Source organism: Hyperolius riggenbachi, chromosome 12 (assembly GCF_040937935.1).
Source record: "Hyperolius riggenbachi isolate aHypRig1 chromosome 12, aHypRig1.pri, whole genome shotgun sequence".
NCBI lineage: Eukaryota > Metazoa > Chordata > Amphibia > Anura > Hyperoliidae > Hyperolius > Hyperolius riggenbachi.
The window spans coordinates 3,705,043-3,726,691 of NC_090657.1; the positions used below are offsets into that span (position 1 = coordinate 3,705,043).

Here is a 21,649-nt window from a genome sequence, read left to right on the forward strand (position 1 = left end):
TTGCGATATGTTGGGTGTACGGTGCGAGCGCAAACACATAGAAAATGCAGCAGGCTGGCGATTGCGATATGTTGGGTGTAATACCACAGATTACGTTAATCAGGTGCTGTAGCGATTAGTGAAATGGGTGACAATCCACTTTTCGTATGGAACTGCACCTAGTGGAAAAGGGGCCTTACTTGAGGTGTTACCTGCAATGGGGGGTAGTTGGTCAATGTGACCATTAAAGGATACATTTAATAGTAATATTGAGTAACACTGCTACAAATAATGGACTATTTTTGAGCTTAGTTTTACATTATGTTCATTTTTCAGTATCTTTCTGCCATCTAGTGGTAAATGTGAGAACAGCAATAGGGTATTCTATTACAACTCATGCAAATAGAGTCTATGCAATGTTACAAAGACTAACAATATCCATCTATGAGTATCAATGTAAAAGAGGACTGCCATCAGATCTTTCAGGACCCCATACTAGGCACATTTAGCATTTCCCAGCCCTAAAGCCCTAACCGTTGGACATCAGTTTCAGTTTTTCACGTTTTGCTTCCCATTTTAAGAGTCCTCTTTCATTTGTAGCAACCCTTCGTTCCTCTTCAGGTGCCGCCTTTGTAGACTTTCCTGAAATCAGGCCCTGCTGAGAGGAAGAAGCTGGCTGTGGAGCTGGAATGCGGTTGGGGTGAGTTCAGTGCCACTTGTGATATTTAAACTCTGACAGAACTTTTTATATTTAACAAATATTTCTACTTTAATAATTACTAAGAGGACTATGGGGAAGATGCTAGGATGACCATAGGTAAGTAAAACCCTATGGAGAAGGTGACAAGCAGTTTTGTACCGTACATGGAATTACTTCTACATAAAGCATTTTATATACAAAAGACAAAGTATACCTGTAGTTTGAGAGACCATTCTCTTTGCTAAATTCTTTATTCTGCTGTACTGCTTTTAACCACTGGAAATCCCTTATATTTTCTGTTAGCAGGATGTACCTTGTCTCCTATGAAAAACACAAAGTAATACATTATCACTGCACCTTCTGCAGTTGTCTTAATGAAATATGTATCATAGTGCAAAGCTTTCCTCAGAATTGCATGCCAGACATAATCATGAACAGAATGTTATATCAGGAATCCTAACAGCACAGGAGAGGAGACGGCCAATGGGATGGTGGCGTATGTGGCGTTCTGCCGCCCGCTCTCTTTAGCGCAGGGTGAGCTGAATGACTGCTCACCCCGTAGCCGCTGAAATACTGGGCAGTGTTAATTACTATTCCCCCTCTGAGTCGTAGCAACAAAGTGATTTAGAAGAGAAATCCGATACTTACCTAGGCAAGGGGAAGACCGTGGGTCCTATAGAGCCTTCCTGTTCCTCTCCTGGCCCCCTCATTCCAGCGCTGTGTCCTCCCCCGCCAATCCCATCATTAGCAGTCTCCGACAGATGGGACTGGTCTGTGCCACCACATGAGGCTTCAGAAGTCTACAGTACAGAAGCCCAAGTTCTCCCGGTAACGGGCGGCTCCATACTGCGCTAGTGTGCTCTCTCGCTCGCATGCTCAGTACGGAGTCCCTGTCTTTGGGAACACTTAGGCTCCCAAATACTCCCAAAGCCTCCTGTGCTGGGGGATGAGAGGAATGGGGAGGCCCTCTTTAGGACCCAGAGTCTTCCCCCTCCATAGGTAAGTATCTGTTTTTCCCTTTTTGGCTTCAGATTTGTTTTATGTGAGCAGCACTTACCACCTATATATACCAACTATACCAGTTGAAATCCGATATACAGAATGTTTTAATGGGTACAAAACCAAGGATACCGAGAGACCACTTCTTGCTTCCTCAGGTTTAGCGCCAATGGGCTGACCTGAAATATCATGAGCCCCTATATATACATACAGATGCACTCGTGCTATTTTGGGTCAAACCATTTGCACTATACCAGAGTAGAGTTGTCTCAAACCTCCGATCTTAAGTTCGCAAACCTCGAACGTGAACTTCCGCAAAAGTTCACTTTCGCACGAACTTCGCGAACCGCCATAGACTTCAATGGGCAGGCGAACTTTCACAACTACAAACACTAATTCTGGTATCATTGACTGGTATCAATACAATGAGCAGCTGTCACACACACAGGTATCGTGAACAAGTATGCAGTGACTGGTAGAGATGGCGCAAACCTCCGATTTTTGGTTTCCGAATTTCCGCAAAAGTTCGGTTCACGCAAACTTTCGCGAACCGCAATAGACTTCAATGAGGAGGCGAACTTTGAAAACTAGAAACACTTATGCTGGCCCAAAAAGTGATGGAAAAGATGTTTCAAGGTGTCTAACACTTGGAGGGGGGGGGGGGGGCATGGCGGAGTAGGATACACGCCAAAAGTCCCAGGGAAAAATCCGAATTTGACGCACAGCAGCGTTTTAAGGGCAGAAATCACATTGAATGCTAAATTGGAGGCCTAAAGCGCAGTCCAAAAATCTCATGCATCCGAGCAACGTTCACCTCCCATTCATTCGCCTATAACTTTATTGCTACTTATCACAATGAATTGATCTATATCTTGTTTATTCCGCCACTAATTAGGCTTTCTTTGGGTAGTACATTTTGCTAAATCTGTTTTAACAGGAAGATTAAGAAAGAAATGAAAAAAATTCATTATTTCTCAGTTTTTGGCCATTATAGTTTGAAATTAATATACGCTACCGTAATTAAAACTCATGTATTTTATTTGCCCATCTGTCCCGGTTATTACACCGTTTAAACGATGTCCTTATCACAATTTATGGTGCCGATATTTCATTTAGAAATAAAGGCCAAAACAGCAAAGAGGTCGGCACCACTCCAGGCGTGAAGAAAAACTCTTTTATTGCATCACCATTGTGGCTTAACAATGACAAACGTTGTTTCGGGCATAGCCCTTTTTCAAATTGCAGCAGCCATATACAATCACACAAGTGCAGTGCCTTAAATACCCCACCTCCACTAAAATCACCAATCTGTGACCTACTGGGCGGAGACATCTGGTGGACCTGATGGAGAACTTAGTAGGCTAATATGTAAAACAGGATTAACCATTTACCTGCCAGCAGACACTCCACAGCGGGGAATAGTGTGCCTCCGATCGTCACTGTCAAAATCATGTGACCTCGGCATCACTTCCTGGCCAGGAGACCCACGTCACCGAACGGAACAATGCGGCAAAAAGTACGTATCAATGCATGGCAGTACGCATGGAACGCGCACCAAACGCGACATGCGTTCCCAGACGCGTACAGCCACGCGTCAAAGTCCATAAAGCCAAGGCGTCACAAAGTACGCATGAAAGCATGGCAGTACGCATGGAACGCGCACCAAATGCGACATGCGTTCCCAGCCGTGTACAGCTAGGCATCATAAAGCCAACGCGTCACAAAGTACGCATGAAAGCATGGCAGTACGCATGGAACGCGCACCAAATGCAACATGTGTTCCCAGCCGTGTACAGCTAGGCATCATAAAGCCAACGCGTCACAAAGTACGCATGAAAGCATGGCAGTACGCATGGAACGCGCACCAAATGCAACATGCGTTCCCAGCCGTGTACAGCTAGGCATCATAAAGCCAATGCGTCACAAAGTACGCATGAAGGCATGGCAGTACGCATGGAACGCGCACCAAATGCGACATGCGTTCCCAGCCGCGTACAGCCAGGCGTCATAAAGCCAATGCGTCACAAAGTACGCATGAAAGCATGGCAGTACGCATGGAACGCGCACCAAACGCGACATGCGTTCCCAGACGCGTACAGCCACGCGTCAAAGTCCATAAAGCCAATGCGTCACAAAGTACGCATGAAGGCATGGCAGTACGCATGGAACGCGCACCAAACGCGACATGCGTTCCCAGCCGTGTACAGCTAGGCATCATAAAGCCAATGCGTCACAAAGTACGCATGAAGGCATGGCAGTACGCATGGAACGCGCACCAAACGCGACATGCGTTCCCAGACGCGTACAGCCAGGCGTCATAAAGCCAATGCGTCACAAAGTACGCATGAATGCATGGCAGTACGCATGGAACGCGCACCAAATGCGACATGTGTTCCCAGACGCGTACAGCCACGCGTCAAAGTCCATAAAGCCAATGTGTCACAAAGTACGCATGAAAGCATGGCAGTACGCATGGAACGCGCACCAAACGCAACATGCGTTCCCAGCCGCGTACAGCCAGGCGTCATAAAGCCAATGCGTCACAAAGTACGCATGAAAGCATGGCAGTACGCATGGAACGCGCACCAAATGCGACATGCGTTCCCAGCCGTGTACAGCCAGGCGTCATAAAGCCAATGCGTCACAAAGTACGCATGAAAGCATGGCAGTACGCATGGAACGCGCACCAAATGCGACATGCGTTCCCAGCCGTGTACAGCCAGGCGTCATAAAGCCAATGCGTCACAAAGTATGCATGAAGGCATGGCAGAACGCATGGAACGCGCACCAAACGCAACATGTGTTCCCAGCCGCGTACAGCCAGGCATCATAAAGCCAATGCGTCACAAAGTACGCATGAAAGCATGGCAGTACGCATGGAACGCGCACCAAATGCGACATGCGTTCCCAGCCGTGTACAGCTAGGCATCATAAAGCCAATGCGTCACAAAGTACGCATGAAGGCATGGCAGTACGCATGGAACGCGCACCAAATGCGACATGCGTTCCCATCCGTGTACAGCCAGGCGTCATAAAGCCAATGCGTCACAAAGTATGCATGAAAGCATGGCAGTACGCATGGAACGCGCACCAAATGCGACATGCGTTCCCAGCCGTGTACAGCTAGGCATCATAAAGCCAATGCGTCACAAAGTACGCATGAAGGCATGGCAGTACGCATGGAACGCGCACCAAACGCAACATGCGTTCCCAGCCGCGTACAGCTAGGCATCATAAAGCCAATGCGTCACAAAGTACGCATGAAAGCATGGCAGTACGCATGGAACGCGCACCAAACGCAACATGCGTTCCCAGCCGTGTACAGCCAGGCGTCATAAAGCCAATGCGTCACAAAGTACGCATGAAGGCATGGCAGTACGCATGGAACGCGCACCAAATGCGACATGCGTTCCCATCCGTGTACAGCCACGCGTCATAAAGCCAATGCGTCACAAAGTACGCATGAAAGCATGGCAGTACGCATGGAATGCGCACCAAACGCGACATGCGTTCCCAGCCGTGTACAGCCACGCGTCATAAAGCCAATGCGTCACAAAGTACGCATGAAAGCATGGCAGTACGCATGGAACGCGCACCAAATGCGACATGCGTTCCCAGCCGTGTACAGCTAGGCATCATAAAGCCAATGCGTCACAAAGTACGCATGAAGGCATGGCAGTACGCATGGAACGCGCACCAAACGCAACATGTGTTCCCAGCCGCGTACAGCCAGGCGTCATAAAGCCAATGCGTCACAAAGTACGCATGAAAGCATGGCAGTACGCATGGAACGCGCACCAAACGCAACATGCGTTCCCAGCCGTGTACAGCCAGGCGTCATAAAGCCAATGCGTCACAAAGTACGCATGAAAGCATGGCAGTACGCATGGAACGCGCACCAAACGCGACATGCGTTCCCAGCCGTGTACAGCCAGGCGTCATAAAGCCAATGCGTCACAAAGTACGCATGAAGGCATGGCAGTACGCATGGAACGCGCACCAAATGCGACATGTGTTCCCAGCCGTGTACAGCCACGCGTCATAAAGCCAATGCGTCACAAAGTACGCATGAAAGCATGGCAGTACGCATGGAACGCGCACCAAACGCGACATGCGTTCCCAGCCGTGTACAGCTAGGCGTCATAAGGCCAATGCGTCACAAAGTACGCATGAAAGCATGGTAGTACGCATGGAACGCGCACCAAATGCGACATGCGTTCCCAGCCGTGTACAGCCAGGCGTCATAAAGCCAATGCGTCACAAAGTACGCATGAAAGCATGGCAGTACGCATGGAACGCGCACCAAATGCGACATGCGTTCCCAGCCGTGTACAGCCAGGCATCATAAAGCCAATGCGTCACAAAGTACGCATGAATGCATGGCAGTACGCATGGAACGCGCACCAAACGCAACATGTGTTCCCAGCCGTGTACTGCTAGGCATCATAAAGCCAATGCGTCACAAAGTACGCATGAAGGCATGGCAGTACGCATGGAACGCACACCAAACGCAACATGCGTTCCCAGCCGTGTACAGCCAGGCATCATAAAGCCAATGCGTCACAAAGTACGCATGAAAGCATGGCAGTACGCATGGAACGCGCACCAAATGCGACATGCGTTCCCAGCCGTGTACAGCTAGGCATCATAAAGCCAATGCGTCACAAAGTACGCATGAAGGCATGGCAGTACGCATGGAACGCGCACCAAATGCGACATGCGTTCCCATCCGTGTACAGCCAGGCGTCATAAAGCCAATGCGTCACAAAGTACGCATGAAGGCATGGCAGTACGCATGGAACGCGCACCAAACGCAACATGCGTTCCCAGCCGCGTACAGCCAGGCATCATAAAGCCAACGCGTCACAAAGTACGCATGAAGGCATGGCAGTACGCATGGAACGCGCACCAAATGCGACATGCGTTCCCAGCCGCGTACAGCCAGGCATCATAAAGCCAATGCGTCACAAAGTACGCATGAAGGCATGGCAGTACGCATGGAACGCGCACCAAACGCAACATGCGTTCCCAGCCGCGTACAGCCAGGCATCATAAAGCCAATGCGTCACAAAGTACGCATGAAGGCATGGCAGTACGCATGGAACGCGCACCAAACGCAACATGTGTTCCCAGCCGTGTACAGCCAGGCGTCATAAAGCCAATGCGTCACAAAGTACGCATGAAGGCATGGCAGTACGCATGGAACGCGCACCAAACGCAACATGCGTTCCCAGCCGCGTACAGCCAGGCATCATAAAGCCAACGCGTCACAAAGTACGCATGAAGGCATGGCAGTACGCATGGAACGCGCACCAAACGCAACATGTGTTCCCAGCCGTGTACAGCCAGGCGTCATAAAGCCAATGCGTCACAAAGTACGCATGAAAGCATGGCAGTACGCATGGAACGCGCACCAAACGCAACATGCGTTCCCAGCCGTGTACAGCCAGGCGTCATAAAGCCAATGCGTCACAAAGTACGCATGAAGGCATGGCAGTACGCATGGAAAGCGCACCAAATGCAACATGCGTTCCCAGCCGTGTACAGCCAGGCGTCATAAAGCCAATGCGTCACAAAGTACGCATGAAGGCATGGCAGTACGCATGGAACGCGCACCAAACGCGACATGCGTTCCCAGCCGTGTACAGCTAGGCGTCATAAAGCCAATGCGTCACAAAGTACGCATGAAAGCATGGCAGTACGCATGGAACGCGCACCAAACGCGACATGCGTTCCCAGCCGTGTACAGCCAGGCGTCATAAAGCCAATGCGTCACAAAGTACGCATGAAGGTATGGCAGTACGCATGGAACGCGCACCAAACGCGACATGCGTTCCCAGCCGTGTACAGCTAGGCATCATAAAGCCAATGCGTCACAAAGTACGCATGAAAGCATGGCAGTACGCATGGAACGCGCACCAAATGCGACATGCGTTCCCATCCGTGTACAGCCAGGCGTCATAAAGCCAATGCGTCACAAAGTACGCATGAAAGCATGGCAGTACGCATGGAACGCGCACCAAACGCGACATGCGTTCCCAGCCGTGTACAGCCAGGCGTCATAAAGCCAATGCGTCACAAAGTACGCATGAAGGCATGGCAGTACGCATGGAACGCGCACCAAACGCGACATGCGTTCCCAGCCGTGTACAGCTAGGCATCATAAAGCCAACGCGTCACAAAGTACGCATGAAGGCATGGCAGTACGCATGGAACGCGCACCAAATGCAACATGCGTTCCCAGCCGTGTACAGCCAGGCGTCATAAAGCCAATGCGTCACAAAGTACGCATGAAGGCATGGCAGTACGCATGGAACGCGCACCAAATGCGACATGTGTTCCCAGCCGTGTACAGCCACGCGTCATAAAGCCAATGCGTCACAAAGTACGCATGAAGGCATGGCAGTACGCATGGAACGCGCACCAAACGCGACATGCGTTCCCAGCCGTGTACAGCCACGCGTCATAAAGCCAATGCGTCACAAAGTACGCATGAAAGCATGGCAGTACGCATGGAACGCGCACCAAATGCGACATGCGTTCCCAGCCGTGTACAGCTAGGCATCATAAAGCCAATGCGTCACAAAGTACGCATGAAGGCATGGCAGTACGCATGGAACGCGCACCAAACGCAACATGTGTTCCCAGCCGCGTACAGCCAGGCATCATAAAGCCAATGCGTCACAAAGTACGCATGAAAGCATGGCAGTACGCATGGAACGCGCACCAAATGCGACATGCGTTCCCAGCCGTGTACAGCTAGGCATCATAAAGCCAATGCGTCACAAAGTACGCATGAAGGCATGGCAGTACGCATGGAACGCGCACCAAATGCGACATGCGTTCCCATCCGTGTACAGCCAGGCGTCATAAAGCCAATGCGTCACAAAGTACGCATGAAGGCATGGCAGTACGCATGGAACGCGCACCAAACGCAACATGCGTTCCCAGCCGCGTACAGCCAGGCATCATAAAGCCAACGCGTCACAAAGTACGCATGAAGGCATGGCAGTACGCATGGAACGCGCACCAAATGCGACATGCGTTCCCAGCCGCGTACAGCCAGGCATCATAAAGCCAATGCGTCACAAAGTACGCATGAAGGCATGGCAGTACGCATGGAACGCGCACCAAACGCAACATGCGTTCCCAGCCGCGTACAGCCAGGCATCATAAAGCCAATGCGTCACAAAGTACGCATGAAGGCATGGCAGTACGCATGGAACGCGCACCAAACGCAACATGTGTTCCCAGCCGTGTACAGCCAGGCGTCATAAAGCCAATGCGTCACAAAGTACGCATGAAGGCATGGCAGTACGCATGGAACGCGCACCAAACGCAACATGCGTTCCCAGCCGCGTACAGCCAGGCATCATAAAGCCAACGCGTCACAAAGTACGCATGAAGGCATGGCAGTACGCATGGAACGCGCACCAAACGCAACATGTGTTCCCAGCCGTGTACAGCCAGGCGTCATAAAGCCAATGCGTCACAAAGTACGCATGAAAGCATGGCAGTACGCATGGAACGCGCACCAAACGCAACATGCGTTCCCAGCCGTGTACAGCCAGGCGTCATAAAGCCAATGCGTCACAAAGTACGCATGAAGGCATGGCAGTACGCATGGAACGCGCACCAAATGCAACATGCGTTCCCAGCCGTGTACAGCCAGGCGTCATAAAGCCAATGCGTCACAAAGTACGCATGAAGGCATGGCAGTACGCATGGAACGCGCACCAAACGCGACATGCGTTCCCAGCCGTGTACAGCTAGGCGTCATAAAGCCAATGCGTCACAAAGTACGCATGAAAGCATGGCAGTACGCATGGAACGCGCACCAAACGCGACATGCGTTCCCAGCCGTGTACAGCCAGGCGTCATAAAGCCAATGCGTCACAAAGTACGCATGAAGGTATGGCAGTACGCATGGAACGCGCACCAAACGCGACATGCGTTCCCAGCCGTGTACAGCTAGGCATCATAAAGCCAATGCGTCACAAAGTACGCATGAAAGCATGGCAGTACGCATGGAACGCGCACCAAATGCGACATGCGTTCCCATCCGTGTACAGCCAGGCGTCATAAAGCCAATGCGTCACAAAGTACGCATGAAAGCATGGCAGTACGCATGGAACGCGCACCAAACGCGACATGCGTTCCCAGCCGTGTACAGCCAGGCGTCATAAAGCCAATGCGTCACAAAGTACGCATGAAGGCATGGCAGTACGCATGGAACGCGCACCAAACGCGACATGCGTTCCCAGCCGTGTACAGCTAGGCATCATAAAGCCAACGCGTCACAAAGTACGCATGAAGGCATGGCAGTACGCATGGAACGCGCACCAAATGCAACATGCGTTCCCAGCCGTGTACAGCCAGGCGTCATAAAGCCAATGCGTCACAAAGTACGCATGAAGGCATGGCAGTACGCATGGAACGCGCACCAAATGCGACATGTGTTCCCAGCCGTGTACAGCCACGCGTCATAAAGCCAATGCGTCACAAAGTACGCATGAAGGCATGGCAGTACGCATGGAACGCGCACCAAACGCGACATGCGTTCCCAGCCGTGTACAGCCAGGCGTCATAAAGCCAATGCGTCACAAAGTACGCATCAATGCATGGCAGTACACATGGAACGCGCACCAAACGCAACATGCGTTCCCAGCCGTGTACAGCCAGGCGTCATAAAGCCAATGCGTCACAAAGTACGCATGAAAGCATGGCAGTACGCATGGAACGCGCACCAAACGCAACATGCGTTCCCAGCCGCGTACAGCCAGGCGTCATAAAGCCAATGCGTCACAAAGTACGCATGAAAGCATGGCAGTACGCATGGAACGCGCACCAAATGCAACATGCGTTCCCAGCCGTGTACAGCTAGGCATCATAAAGCCAATGCGTCACAAAGTACGCATGAAGGCATGGCAGTACGCATGGAACGCGCACCAAATGCGACATGCGTTCCCAGCCGCGTACAGCCAGGCGTCATAAAGCCAATGCGTCACAAAGTACGCATGAAAGCATGGCAGTACGCATGGAACGCGCACCAAACGCGACATGCGTTCCCAGACGCGTACAGCCACGCGTCAAAGTCCATAAAGCCAATGCGTCACAAAGTACGCATGAAGGCATGGCAGTACGCATGGAACGCGCACCAAACGCGACATGCGTTCCCAGCCGTGTACAGCTAGGCATCATAAAGCCAATGCGTCACAAAGTACGCATGAATGCATGGCAGTACGCATGGAACGCGCACCAAACGCAACATGTGTTCCCAGCCGTGTACAGCTAGGCATCATAAAGCCAACGCGTCACAAAGTACGCATGAAGGCATGGCAGTACGCATGGAACGCGCACCAAATGCAACATGCGTTCCCAGCCGTGTACAGCCAGGCGTCATAAAGCCAATGCGTCACAAAGTACGCATGAATGCATGGCAGTACGCATGGAACGCGCACCAAACGCAACATGTGTTCCCAGCCGTGTACAGCTAGGCATCATAAAGCCAACGCGTCACAAAGTACGCATGAAGGCATGGCAGTACGCATGGAACGCGCACCAAACGCAACATGCGTTCCCAGCCGTGTACAGCCAGGCGTCATAAAGCCAATGCGTCACAAAGTACGCATGAAGGCATGGCAGTACGCATGGAACGCGCACCAAATGCGACATGCGTTCCCAGCCGTGTACAGCCAGGCGTCATAAAGCCAATGCGTCACAAAGTACGCATGAAAGCATGGCAGTACGCATGGAACGCGCACCAAACGCAACATGTGTTCCCAGCCGTGTACAGCTAGGCATCATAAAGCCAATGCGTCACAAAGTACGCATGAAAGCATGGCAGTACGCATGGAACGCGCACCAAATGCGACATGCGTTCCCAGCCGTGTACAGCTAGGCATCATAAAGCCAATGCGTCACAAAGTACGCATGAAGGCATGGCAGTACGCATGGAACGCGCACCAAACGCGACATGCGTTCCCATCCGTGTACAGCTAGGCATCATAAAGCCAACGCGTCACAAAGTATGCATGAAGGCATGGCAGTACGCATGGAACGCGCACCAAACGCAACATGCATTCCCAGCCGTGTACAGCCAGGCGTCATAAAGCCAATGCGTCACAAAGTACGCATGAAGGCATGGCAGTACGCATGGAACGCGCACCAAACGCAACATGCGTTCCCAGCCGCGTACAGCCAGGCGTCATAAAGCCAATGCGTCACAAAGTACGCATGAAAGCATGGCAGTACGCATGGAACGCGCACCAAATGCGACATGCGTTCCCATCCGTGTACAGCCAGGCGTCATAAAGCCAATGCGTCACAAAGTATGCATGAAGGCATGGCAGTACGCATGGAACGCGCACCAAACGCAACATGTGTTCCCAGCCGTGTACAGCTAGGCATCATAAAGCCAATGCGTCACAAAGTATGCATGAAGGCATGGCAGTACGCATGGAACGCGCACCAAATGCGACATGCGTTCCCAGCCGTGTACAGCTAGGCATCATAAAGCCAATGCGTCACAAAGTACGCATGAAGGCATGGCAGTACGCATGGAACGCGCACCAAACGCAACATGTGTTCCCATCCGTGTACAGCTAGGCATCATAAAGCCAATGCGTCACAAAGTATGCATGAAAGCATGGCAGTACGCATGGAACGCGCACCAAACGCAACATGCGTTCCCAGCCGTGTACAGCTAGGCATCATAAAGCCAATGCGTCACAAAGTACGCATGAAGGCATGGCAGTACGCATGGAACGCGCACCAAACGCAACATGTGTTCCCATCCGTGTACAGCTAGGCATCATAAAGCCAATGCGTCACAAAGTATGCATGAAAGCATGGCAGTACGCATGGAACGCGCACCAAACGCAACATGCGTTCCCATCCGTGTACAGCCAGGCGTCATAAAGCCAAGGCGTCACAAAGTACGCATGAAAGCATGGCAGTACGCATGGAACGCGCACCAAATGCGACATGCGTTCCCATCCGTGTACAGCTAGGCATCATAAAGCCAATGCGTCACAAAGTACGCATGAATGCATGGCATTACGCATGGAACGCGCACCAAACGCAACATGTGTTCCCAGCCGTGTACAGCTAGGCATCATAAAGCCAATGCGTCACAAAGTACGCATCAATGCATGGCAGTACGCATGGAACGCGCACCAAATGCAACATGCGTTCCCAGCCGTGTACAGCCAGGCGTCATAAAGCCAATGCGTCACAAAGTACGCATGAAAGCATGGCAGTACGCATGGAACGCGCACCAAACGCAACATGCGTTCCCAGCCGTGTACAGCCAGGCGTCATAAAGCCAATGCGTCACAAAGTACGCATGAAAGCATGGCAGTACGCATGGAACGCGCACCAAATGCGACATGCGTTCCCAGCCGTGTACAGCTAGGCATCATAAAGCCAATGCGTCACAAAGTACGCATGAAGGCATGGCAGTACGCATGGAACGCGCACCAAATGCGACATGCGTTCCCAGCCGTGTACAGCTAGGCGTCATAAAGCCAATGCGTCACAAAGTACGCATGAAGGCATGGCAGTACGCATGGAACGCGCACCAAATGCGACATGCGTTCCCATCCGTGTACAGCTAGGCATCATAAAGCCAACGCGTCACAAAGTACGCATGAAGGCATGGCAGTACGCATGGAACGCGCACCAAACGCAACATGTGTTCCCAGCCGTGTACAGCCAGGCGTCATAAAGCCAACGCGTCACAAAGTACGCATGAAAGCATGGCAGTACGCATGGAACGCGCACCAAATGCGACATGCGTTCCCAGACGTGTACAGCCAGGCGTCATAAAGCCAATGCGTCACAAAGTACGCATGAAAGCATGGCAGTACGCATGGAACGCGCACCAAATGCGACATGCGTTCCCAGCCGTGTACAGCCAGGCGTCATAAAGCCAATGCGTCACAAAGTACGCATGAAAGCATGGCAGTACGCATGGAACGCGCACCAAACGCGACATGCGTTCCCAGCCGTGTACAGCCAGGCGTCATAAAGCCAATGCGTCACAAAGTACGCATGAAAGCATGGCAGTACGCATGGAACGCGCACCAAACGCGACATGCGTTTCCAGCCATGTACAGCCAGGCGTCATAAAGCCAATGCGTCACAAAGTACGCATGAAAGCATGGCAGTATGCATGGAACGCGCACCAAATGCGACATGCGTTCCCAGACGCGTACAGCCACGCGTCAAAGTCCATAAAGCCAATGCGTCACAAAGTACGCATGAAAGCATGGCAGTACGCATGGAACGCGCACCAAATGCAACATGCGTTCCCAGCCGTGTACAGCTAGGCATCATAAAGCCAATGCGTCACAAAGTACGCATGAAGGCATGGCAGTACGCATGGAACGCGCACCAAATGCGACATGCGTTCCCAGCCGCGTACAGCCAGGCGTCATAAAGCCAATGCGTCACAAAGTACGCATGAAAGCATGGCAGTACGCATGGAACGCGCACCAAATGCGACATGCGTTCCCAGACGTGTACAGCCAGGCGTCATAAAGCCAATGCGTCACAAAGTACGCATGAAAGCATGGCAGTACGCATGGAACGCGCACCAAATGCGACATGCGTTCCCAGCCGTGTACAGCCAGGCGTCATAAAGCCAATGCGTCACAAAGTACGCATGAAAGCATGGCAGTACGCATGGAACGCGCACCAAACGCGACATGCGTTCCCAGCCGTGTACAGCCAGGCGTCATAAAGCCAATGCGTCACAAAGTACGCATGAAAGCATGGCAGTACGCATGGAACGCGCACCAAACGCGACATGCGTTTCCAGCCATGTACAGCCAGGCGTCATAAAGCCAATGCGTCACAAAGTACGCATGAAAGCATGGCAGTATGCATGGAACGCGCACCAAATGCGACATGCGTTCCCAGACGCGTACAGCCACGCGTCAAAGTCCATAAAGCCAATGCGTCACAAAGTACGCATGAAAGCATGGCAGTACGCATGGAACGCGCACCAAATGCAACATGCGTTCCCAGCCGTGTACAGCTAGGCATCATAAAGCCAATGCGTCACAAAGTACGCATGAAGGCATGGCAGTACGCATGGAACGCGCACCAAATGCGACATGCGATCCCAGCCGCGTACAGCCAGGCGTCATAAAGCCAATGCGTCACAAAGTACGCATGAAAGCATGGCAGTACGCATGGAACGCGCACCAAACGCGACATGCGTTCCCAGACGCGTACAGCCACGCGTCAAAGTCCATAAAGCCAATGCGTCACAAAGTACGCATGAAGGCATGGCAGTACGCATGGAACGCGCACCAAACGCGACATGCGTTCCCAGCCGTGTACAGCTAGGCATCATAAAGCCAATGCGTCACAAAGTACGCATGAATGCATGGCAGTACGCATGGAACGCGCACCAAACGCAACATGTGTTCCCAGCCGTGTACAGCTAGGCATCATAAAGCCAACGCGTCACAAAGTACGCATGAAGGCATGGCAGTACGCATGGAACGCGCACCAAATGCAACATGCGTTCCCAGCCGTGTACAGCCAGGCGTCATAAAGCCAATGCGTCACAAAGTACGCATGAATGCATGGCAGTACGCATGGAACGCGCACCAAACGCAACATGTGTTCCCAGCCGTGTACAGCTAGGCATCATAAAGCCAACGCGTCACAAAGTACGCATGAAGGCATGGCAGTACGCATGGAACGCGCACCAAACGCAACATGCGTTCCCAGCCGTGTACAGCCAGGCGTCATAAAGCCAATGCGTCACAAAGTACGCATGAAGGCATGGCAGTACGCATGGAACGCGCACCAAATGCGACATGCGTTCCCAGCCGTGTACAGCCAGGCGTCATAAAGCCAATGCGTCACAAAGTACGCATGAAAGCATGGCAGTACGCATGGAACGCGCACCAAACGCAACATGTGTTCCCAGCCGTGTACAGCTAGGCATCATAAAGCCAATGCGTCACAAAGTACGCATGAAAGCATGGCAGTACGCATGGAACGCGCACCAAATGCGACATGCGTTCCCAGCCGTGTACAGCTAGGCATCATAAAGCCAATGCGTCACAAAGTACGCATGAAGGCATGGCAGTACGCATGGAACGCGCACCAAACGCGACATGCGTTCCCATCCGTGTACAGCTAGGCATCATAAAGCCAACGCGTCACAAAGTATGCATGAAGGCATGGCAGTACGCATGGAACGCGCACCAAACGCAACATGCATTCCCAGCCGTGTACAGCCAGGCGTCATAAAGCCAATGCGTCACAAAGTACGCATGAAGGCATGGCAGTACGCATGGAACGCGCACCAAACGCAACATGCGTTCCCAGCCGCGTACAGCCAGGCGTCATAAAGCCAATGCGTCACAAAGTACGCATGAAAGCATGGCAGTACGCATGGAACGCGCACCAAATGCGACATGCGTTCCCATCCGTGTACAGCCAGGCGTCATAAAGCCAATGCGTCACAAAGTATGCATGAAGGCATGGCAGTACGCATGGAACGCGCACCAAACGCAACATGTGTTCCCAGCCGTGTACAGCTAGGCATCATAAAGCCAATGCGTCACAAAGTATGCATGAAGGCATGGCAGTACGCATGGAACGCGCACCAAATGCGACATGCGTTCCCAGCCGTGTACAGCTAGGCATCATAAAGCCAATGCGTCACAAAGTACGCATGAAGGCATGGCAGTACGCATGGAACGCGCACCAAACGCAACATGTGTTCCCATCCGTGTACAGCTAGGCATCATAAAGCCAATGCGTCACAAAGTATGCATGAAAGCATGGCAGTACGCATGGAACGCGCACCAAACGCAACATGCGTTCCCAGCCGTGTACAGCTAGGCATCATAAAGCCAATGCGTCACAAAGTACGCATGAAGGCATGGCAGTACGCATGGAACGCGCACCAAACGCAACATGTGTTCCCATCCGTGTACAGCTAGGCATCATAAAGCCAATGCGTCACAAAGTATGCATGAAAGCATGGCAGTACGCATGGAACGCGCACCAAACGCAACATGCGTTCCCATCCGTGTACAGCCAGGCGTCATAAAGCCAAGGCGTCACAAAGTACGCATGAAAGCATGGCAGTACGCATGGAACGCGCACCAAATGCGACATGCGTTCCCATCCGTGTACAGCTAGGCATCATAAAGCCAATGCGTCACAAAGTACGCATGAATGCATGGCATTACGCATGGAACGCGCACCAAACGCAACATGTGTTCCCAGCCGTGTACAGCTAGGCATCATAAAGCCAATGCGTCACAAAGTACGCATCAATGCATGGCAGTACGCATGGAACGCGCACCAAATGCAACATGCGTTCCCAGCCGTGTACAGCCAGGCGTCATAAAGCCAATGCGTCACAAAGTACGCATGAAAGCATGGCAGTACGCATGGAACGCGCACCAAACGCAACATGCGTTCCCAGCCGTGTACAGCCAGGCGTCATAAAGCCAATGCGTCACAAAGTACGCATGAAAGCATGGCAGTACGCATGGAACGCGCACCAAATGCGACATGCGTTCCCAGCCGTGTACAGCTAGGCATCATAAAGCCAATGCGTCACAAAGTACGCATGAAGGCATGGCAGTACGCATGGAACGCGCACCAAATGCGACATGCGTTCCCAGCCGTGTACAGCTAGGCGTCATAAAGCCAATGCGTCACAAAGTACGCATGAAGGCATGGCAGTACGCATGGAACGCGCACCAAATGCGACATGCGTTCCCATCCGTGTACAGCTAGGCATCATAAAGCCAACGCGTCACAAAGTACGCATGAAGGCATGGCAGTACGCATGGAACGCGCACCAAACGCAACATGTGTTCCCAGCCGTGTACAGCCAGGCGTCATAAAGCCAACGCGTCACAAAGTACGCATGAAAGCATGGCAGTACGCATGGAACGCGCACCAAATGCGACATGCGTTCCCAGACGTGTACAGCCAGGCGTCATAAAGCCAATGCGTCACAAAGTACGCATGAAAGCATGGCAGTACGCATGGAACGCGCACCAAATGCGACATGCGTTCCCAGCCGTGTACAGCCAGGCGTCATAAAGCCAATGCGTCACAAAGTACGCATGAAAGCATGGCAGTACGCATGGAACGCGCACCAAACGCGACATGCGTTCCCAGCCGTGTACAGCCAGGCGTCATAAAGCCAATGCGTCACAAAGTACGCATGAAAGCATGGCAGTACGCATGGAACGCGCACCAAACGCGACATGCGTTTCCAGCCATGTACAGCCAGGCGTCATAAAGCCAATGCGTCACAAAGTACGCATGAAAGCATGGCAGTATGCATGGAACGCGCACCAAATGCGACATGCGTTCCCAGACGCGTACAGCCACGCGTCAAAGTCCATAAAGCCAATGCGTCACAAAGTACGCATGAAGGCATGGCAGTACGCATGGAACGCGCACCAAACGCAACATGCGTTCCCAGCCGTGTACAGCCAGGCGTCATAAAGCCAATGCGTCACAAAGTACGCATGAAAGCATGACAGTACGCATGGAACGCGCACCAAATGCAACATGCGTTCCCAGCCGCGTACAGCCAGGCATCATAAAGCCAATGCGTCACAAAGTACGCATGAAAGCATGGCAGTACGCATGGAACGCGCACCAAACGCAACATGTGTTCCCAGCCGTGTACAGCCAGGCGTCATAAAGCCAATGCGTCACAAAGTACGCATGAAAGCATGGCAGTACGCATGGAACGCGCACCAAACGCGACATGCGTTCCCAGCCGTGTACAGCCAGGCGTCATAAAGCCAATGCGTCACAAAGTACGCATGAAAGCATGGCAGTACGCATGGAACGCGCACCAAATGCGACATGCGTTCCCAGCCGTGTACAGCCAGGCGTCATAAAGCCAATGTGTCACAAAGTACGCATGAAAGCATGGCAGTACGCATGGAACGCGCACCAAACGCGACATGCGTTCCCAGCCGTGTACAGCCAGGCGTCATAAAGCCAATGCGTCACAAAGTACGCATGAAAGCATGGCAGTACGCATGGAACGCGCACCAAACGCGACATGCGTTCCCATCCGTGTACAGCCACGCGTCATAAAGCCAATGCGTCACAAAGTACGCATGAAAGCATGGCAGTACGCATGGAACGCGCACCAAACGCGACATGCGTTCCCATCCGTGTACAGCCACGCGTCATAAAGCCAATGCGTCACAAAGTACGCATGAAAGCATGGCAGTACGCATGGAACGCGCACCAAACGCGACATGCGTTCCCAGCCGTGTACAGCCAGGCGTCATAAAGCCAATGCGTCACAAAGTACGCATGAAAGCATGGCAGTACGCATGGAATGCGCACCAAATGCGACATGCGTTCCCAGCCGTGTACAGCCAGGCGTCATAAAGCCAATGCGTCACAAAGTACGCATGAAAGCATGGCAGTACGCATGGAACGCGCACCAAACGCGACATGCGTTCCCATCCGTGTACAGCCACGCGTCATAAAGCCAATGCATCACAAAGTACGCATGAAAGCATGGCAGTACGCATGGAATGCGCACCAAACGCGACATGCGTTCCCAGCCGTGTACAGCTAGGCATCATAAAGCCAATGCGTCACAAAGTACGCATGAAGGCATGGCAGTACGCATGGAACGCGCACCAAATGCGACATGCGTTCCCAGCCGCGTACAGCCAGGCGTCATAAAGCCAACGCGTCACAAAGTACGCATGAAAGCATGGCAGTACGCATGGAACGCGCACCAAACGCAACATGCGTTCCCAGCTGCGTACAGCCAGGCGTCATAAAGCCAACGCGTCACAAAGTACGCATGAAAGCATTGCAGTACGCATGGAACGCGCACCAAACGCAACATGCGTTCCCAGCTGCGTACAGCCAGGCGTCATAAAGCCAGCGCGTCACAAAGTACGCATGAAAGCATGGCAGTACGCATGGAACGCGCACCAAATGCGACATGCGTTCCCATCCGTGTACAGCCAGGCGTCATAAAGCCAATGCGTCACAAAGTACGCATGAAAGCATGGCAGTACGCATGGAACGCGCACCAAATGCGACATGCGTTCCCAGCCGTGTACAGCTAGGCATCATAAAGCCAATGCGTCACAAAGTACGCATGAAAGCATGGCAGTACGCATGGAACGCGCACCAAACGCAACATGTGTTCCCAGCCGTGTACAGCTAGGCATCATAAAGCCAATGCGTCACAAAGTACGCATGAAGGCATGGCAGTACGCATGGAACGCGCACCAAATGCGACATGCGTTCCCAGCCGTGTACAGCCAGGCGTCATAAAGCCAATGCGTCACAAAGTACGCATGAAAGCATGGCAGTACGCATGGAACGCGCACCAAACGCAACATGCGTTCCCAGCCACGTACAGCCAGGCGTCATAAAGCCAATGCGTCACAAAGTACGCATGAATGCATGGCAGTACGCATGGAACGCGCACCGAACGCAACATGCGTTCCCAGCCGCGTACAGCTAGGCATCATAAAGCCAATGCGTCACAAAGTACGCATGAAGGCATGGCAGTACGCATGGAACGCGCACCAAATGCGACATGCGTTCCCAGCCGTGTACAGCTAGGCATCATAAAGCCAATGCGTCACAAAGTACGCATGAATGCATGGCAGTACGCATGGAACGCGCACCAAACGCGACATGCGTTCCCAGCCGTGTACAGCCAGGCGTCATAAAGCCAATGCGTCACAAAGTACGCATGAAAGCATGGCAGTACGCATGGAACGCGCACCAAATGCGACATGCGTTCCCAGCCGTGTACAGCTAGGCATCATAAAGCCAATGCGTCACAAAGTACGCATGAAGGCATGGCAGTACGCATGGAACGCGCACCAAATGCGACATGCGTTCCCATCCGTGTACAGCTAGGCATCATAAAGCCAACGCGTCACAAAGTACGCATGAAGGCATGGCAGTACGCATGGAACGCGCACCAAATGCGACATGCGTTCCCAGCCGTGTACAGCCAGGCGTCATAAAGCCAATGCGTCACAAAGTACGCATGAAGGCATGGCAGTACGCATGGAACGCGCACCAAATGCGACATGCGTTCCCAGCCGTGTACAGCCAGGCGTCATAAAGCCAATGCGTCACAAAGTACGCATGAAGGCATGGCAGTACGCATGGAACGCGCACCAAACGCAACATGCGTTCCCAGCCGTGTACAGCCAGGCGTCATAAAGCCAATGCGTCACAAAGTACGCATGAAGGCATGGCAGTACGCATGGAACGCGCACCAAACGCGACATGCGTTCCCAGCCGTGTACAGCTAGGCGTCATAAAGCCAATGCGTCACAAAGTACGCATGAAAGCATGGCAGTACGCATGGAACGCGCACCAAACGCGACATGCGTTCCCAGCCGTGTACAGCCACGCGTCATAAAGCCAATGCGTCACAAAGTACGCATGAAGGCATGGCAGTACGCATGGAACGCGCACCAAACGCGACATGCGTTCCCAGCCGTGTACAGCTAGGCATCATAAAGCCAACGCATCACAAAGTACGCATGAAGGCATGGCAGTACGCATGGAACGCGCACCAAATGCGACATGTGTTCCCAGCCGTGTACAGCCACGCGTCAAAGTCCATAAAGCCAATGTGTCACAAAGTACGCATGAAAGCATGGCAGTACGCATGGAACGCGCACCAAACGCAACATGCGTTCCCAGCCGCGTACAGCCAGGCGTCATAAAGCCAATGCGTCACAAAGTACGCATGAAAGCATGGCAGTACGCATGGAACGCGCACCAAATGCGACATGCGTTCCCAGCCGTGTACAGCCAGGCGTCATACAGCCAATGCGTCACAAAGTACGCATGAAAGCATGGCAGTACGCATGGAACGCGCACCAAATGCGACATGCGTTCCCAGCCGTGTACAGCTAGGCATCATAAAGCCAATGCGTCACAAAGTACGCATGA

General features: G+C 52.5%; 1 protein-coding gene across 1 annotated transcript in view; it reads right to left on the reverse strand.

Annotated features, from left to right (window-relative positions):
- LOC137541988 (alpha-N-acetylgalactosaminide alpha-2,6-sialyltransferase 1-like) overlaps positions 1-21,649 on the reverse strand; it is a 253,511-nt gene that overhangs the window by 131,038 nt on the left and 100,824 nt on the right. Inside the window, exon 5 of the mRNA XM_068263567.1 lies at positions 894-1,000. Within this exon, the coding sequence (XP_068119668.1) occupies positions 894-1,000 (107 nt within the window). The remainder of the gene's footprint in view (positions 1-893; positions 1,001-21,649) is intronic.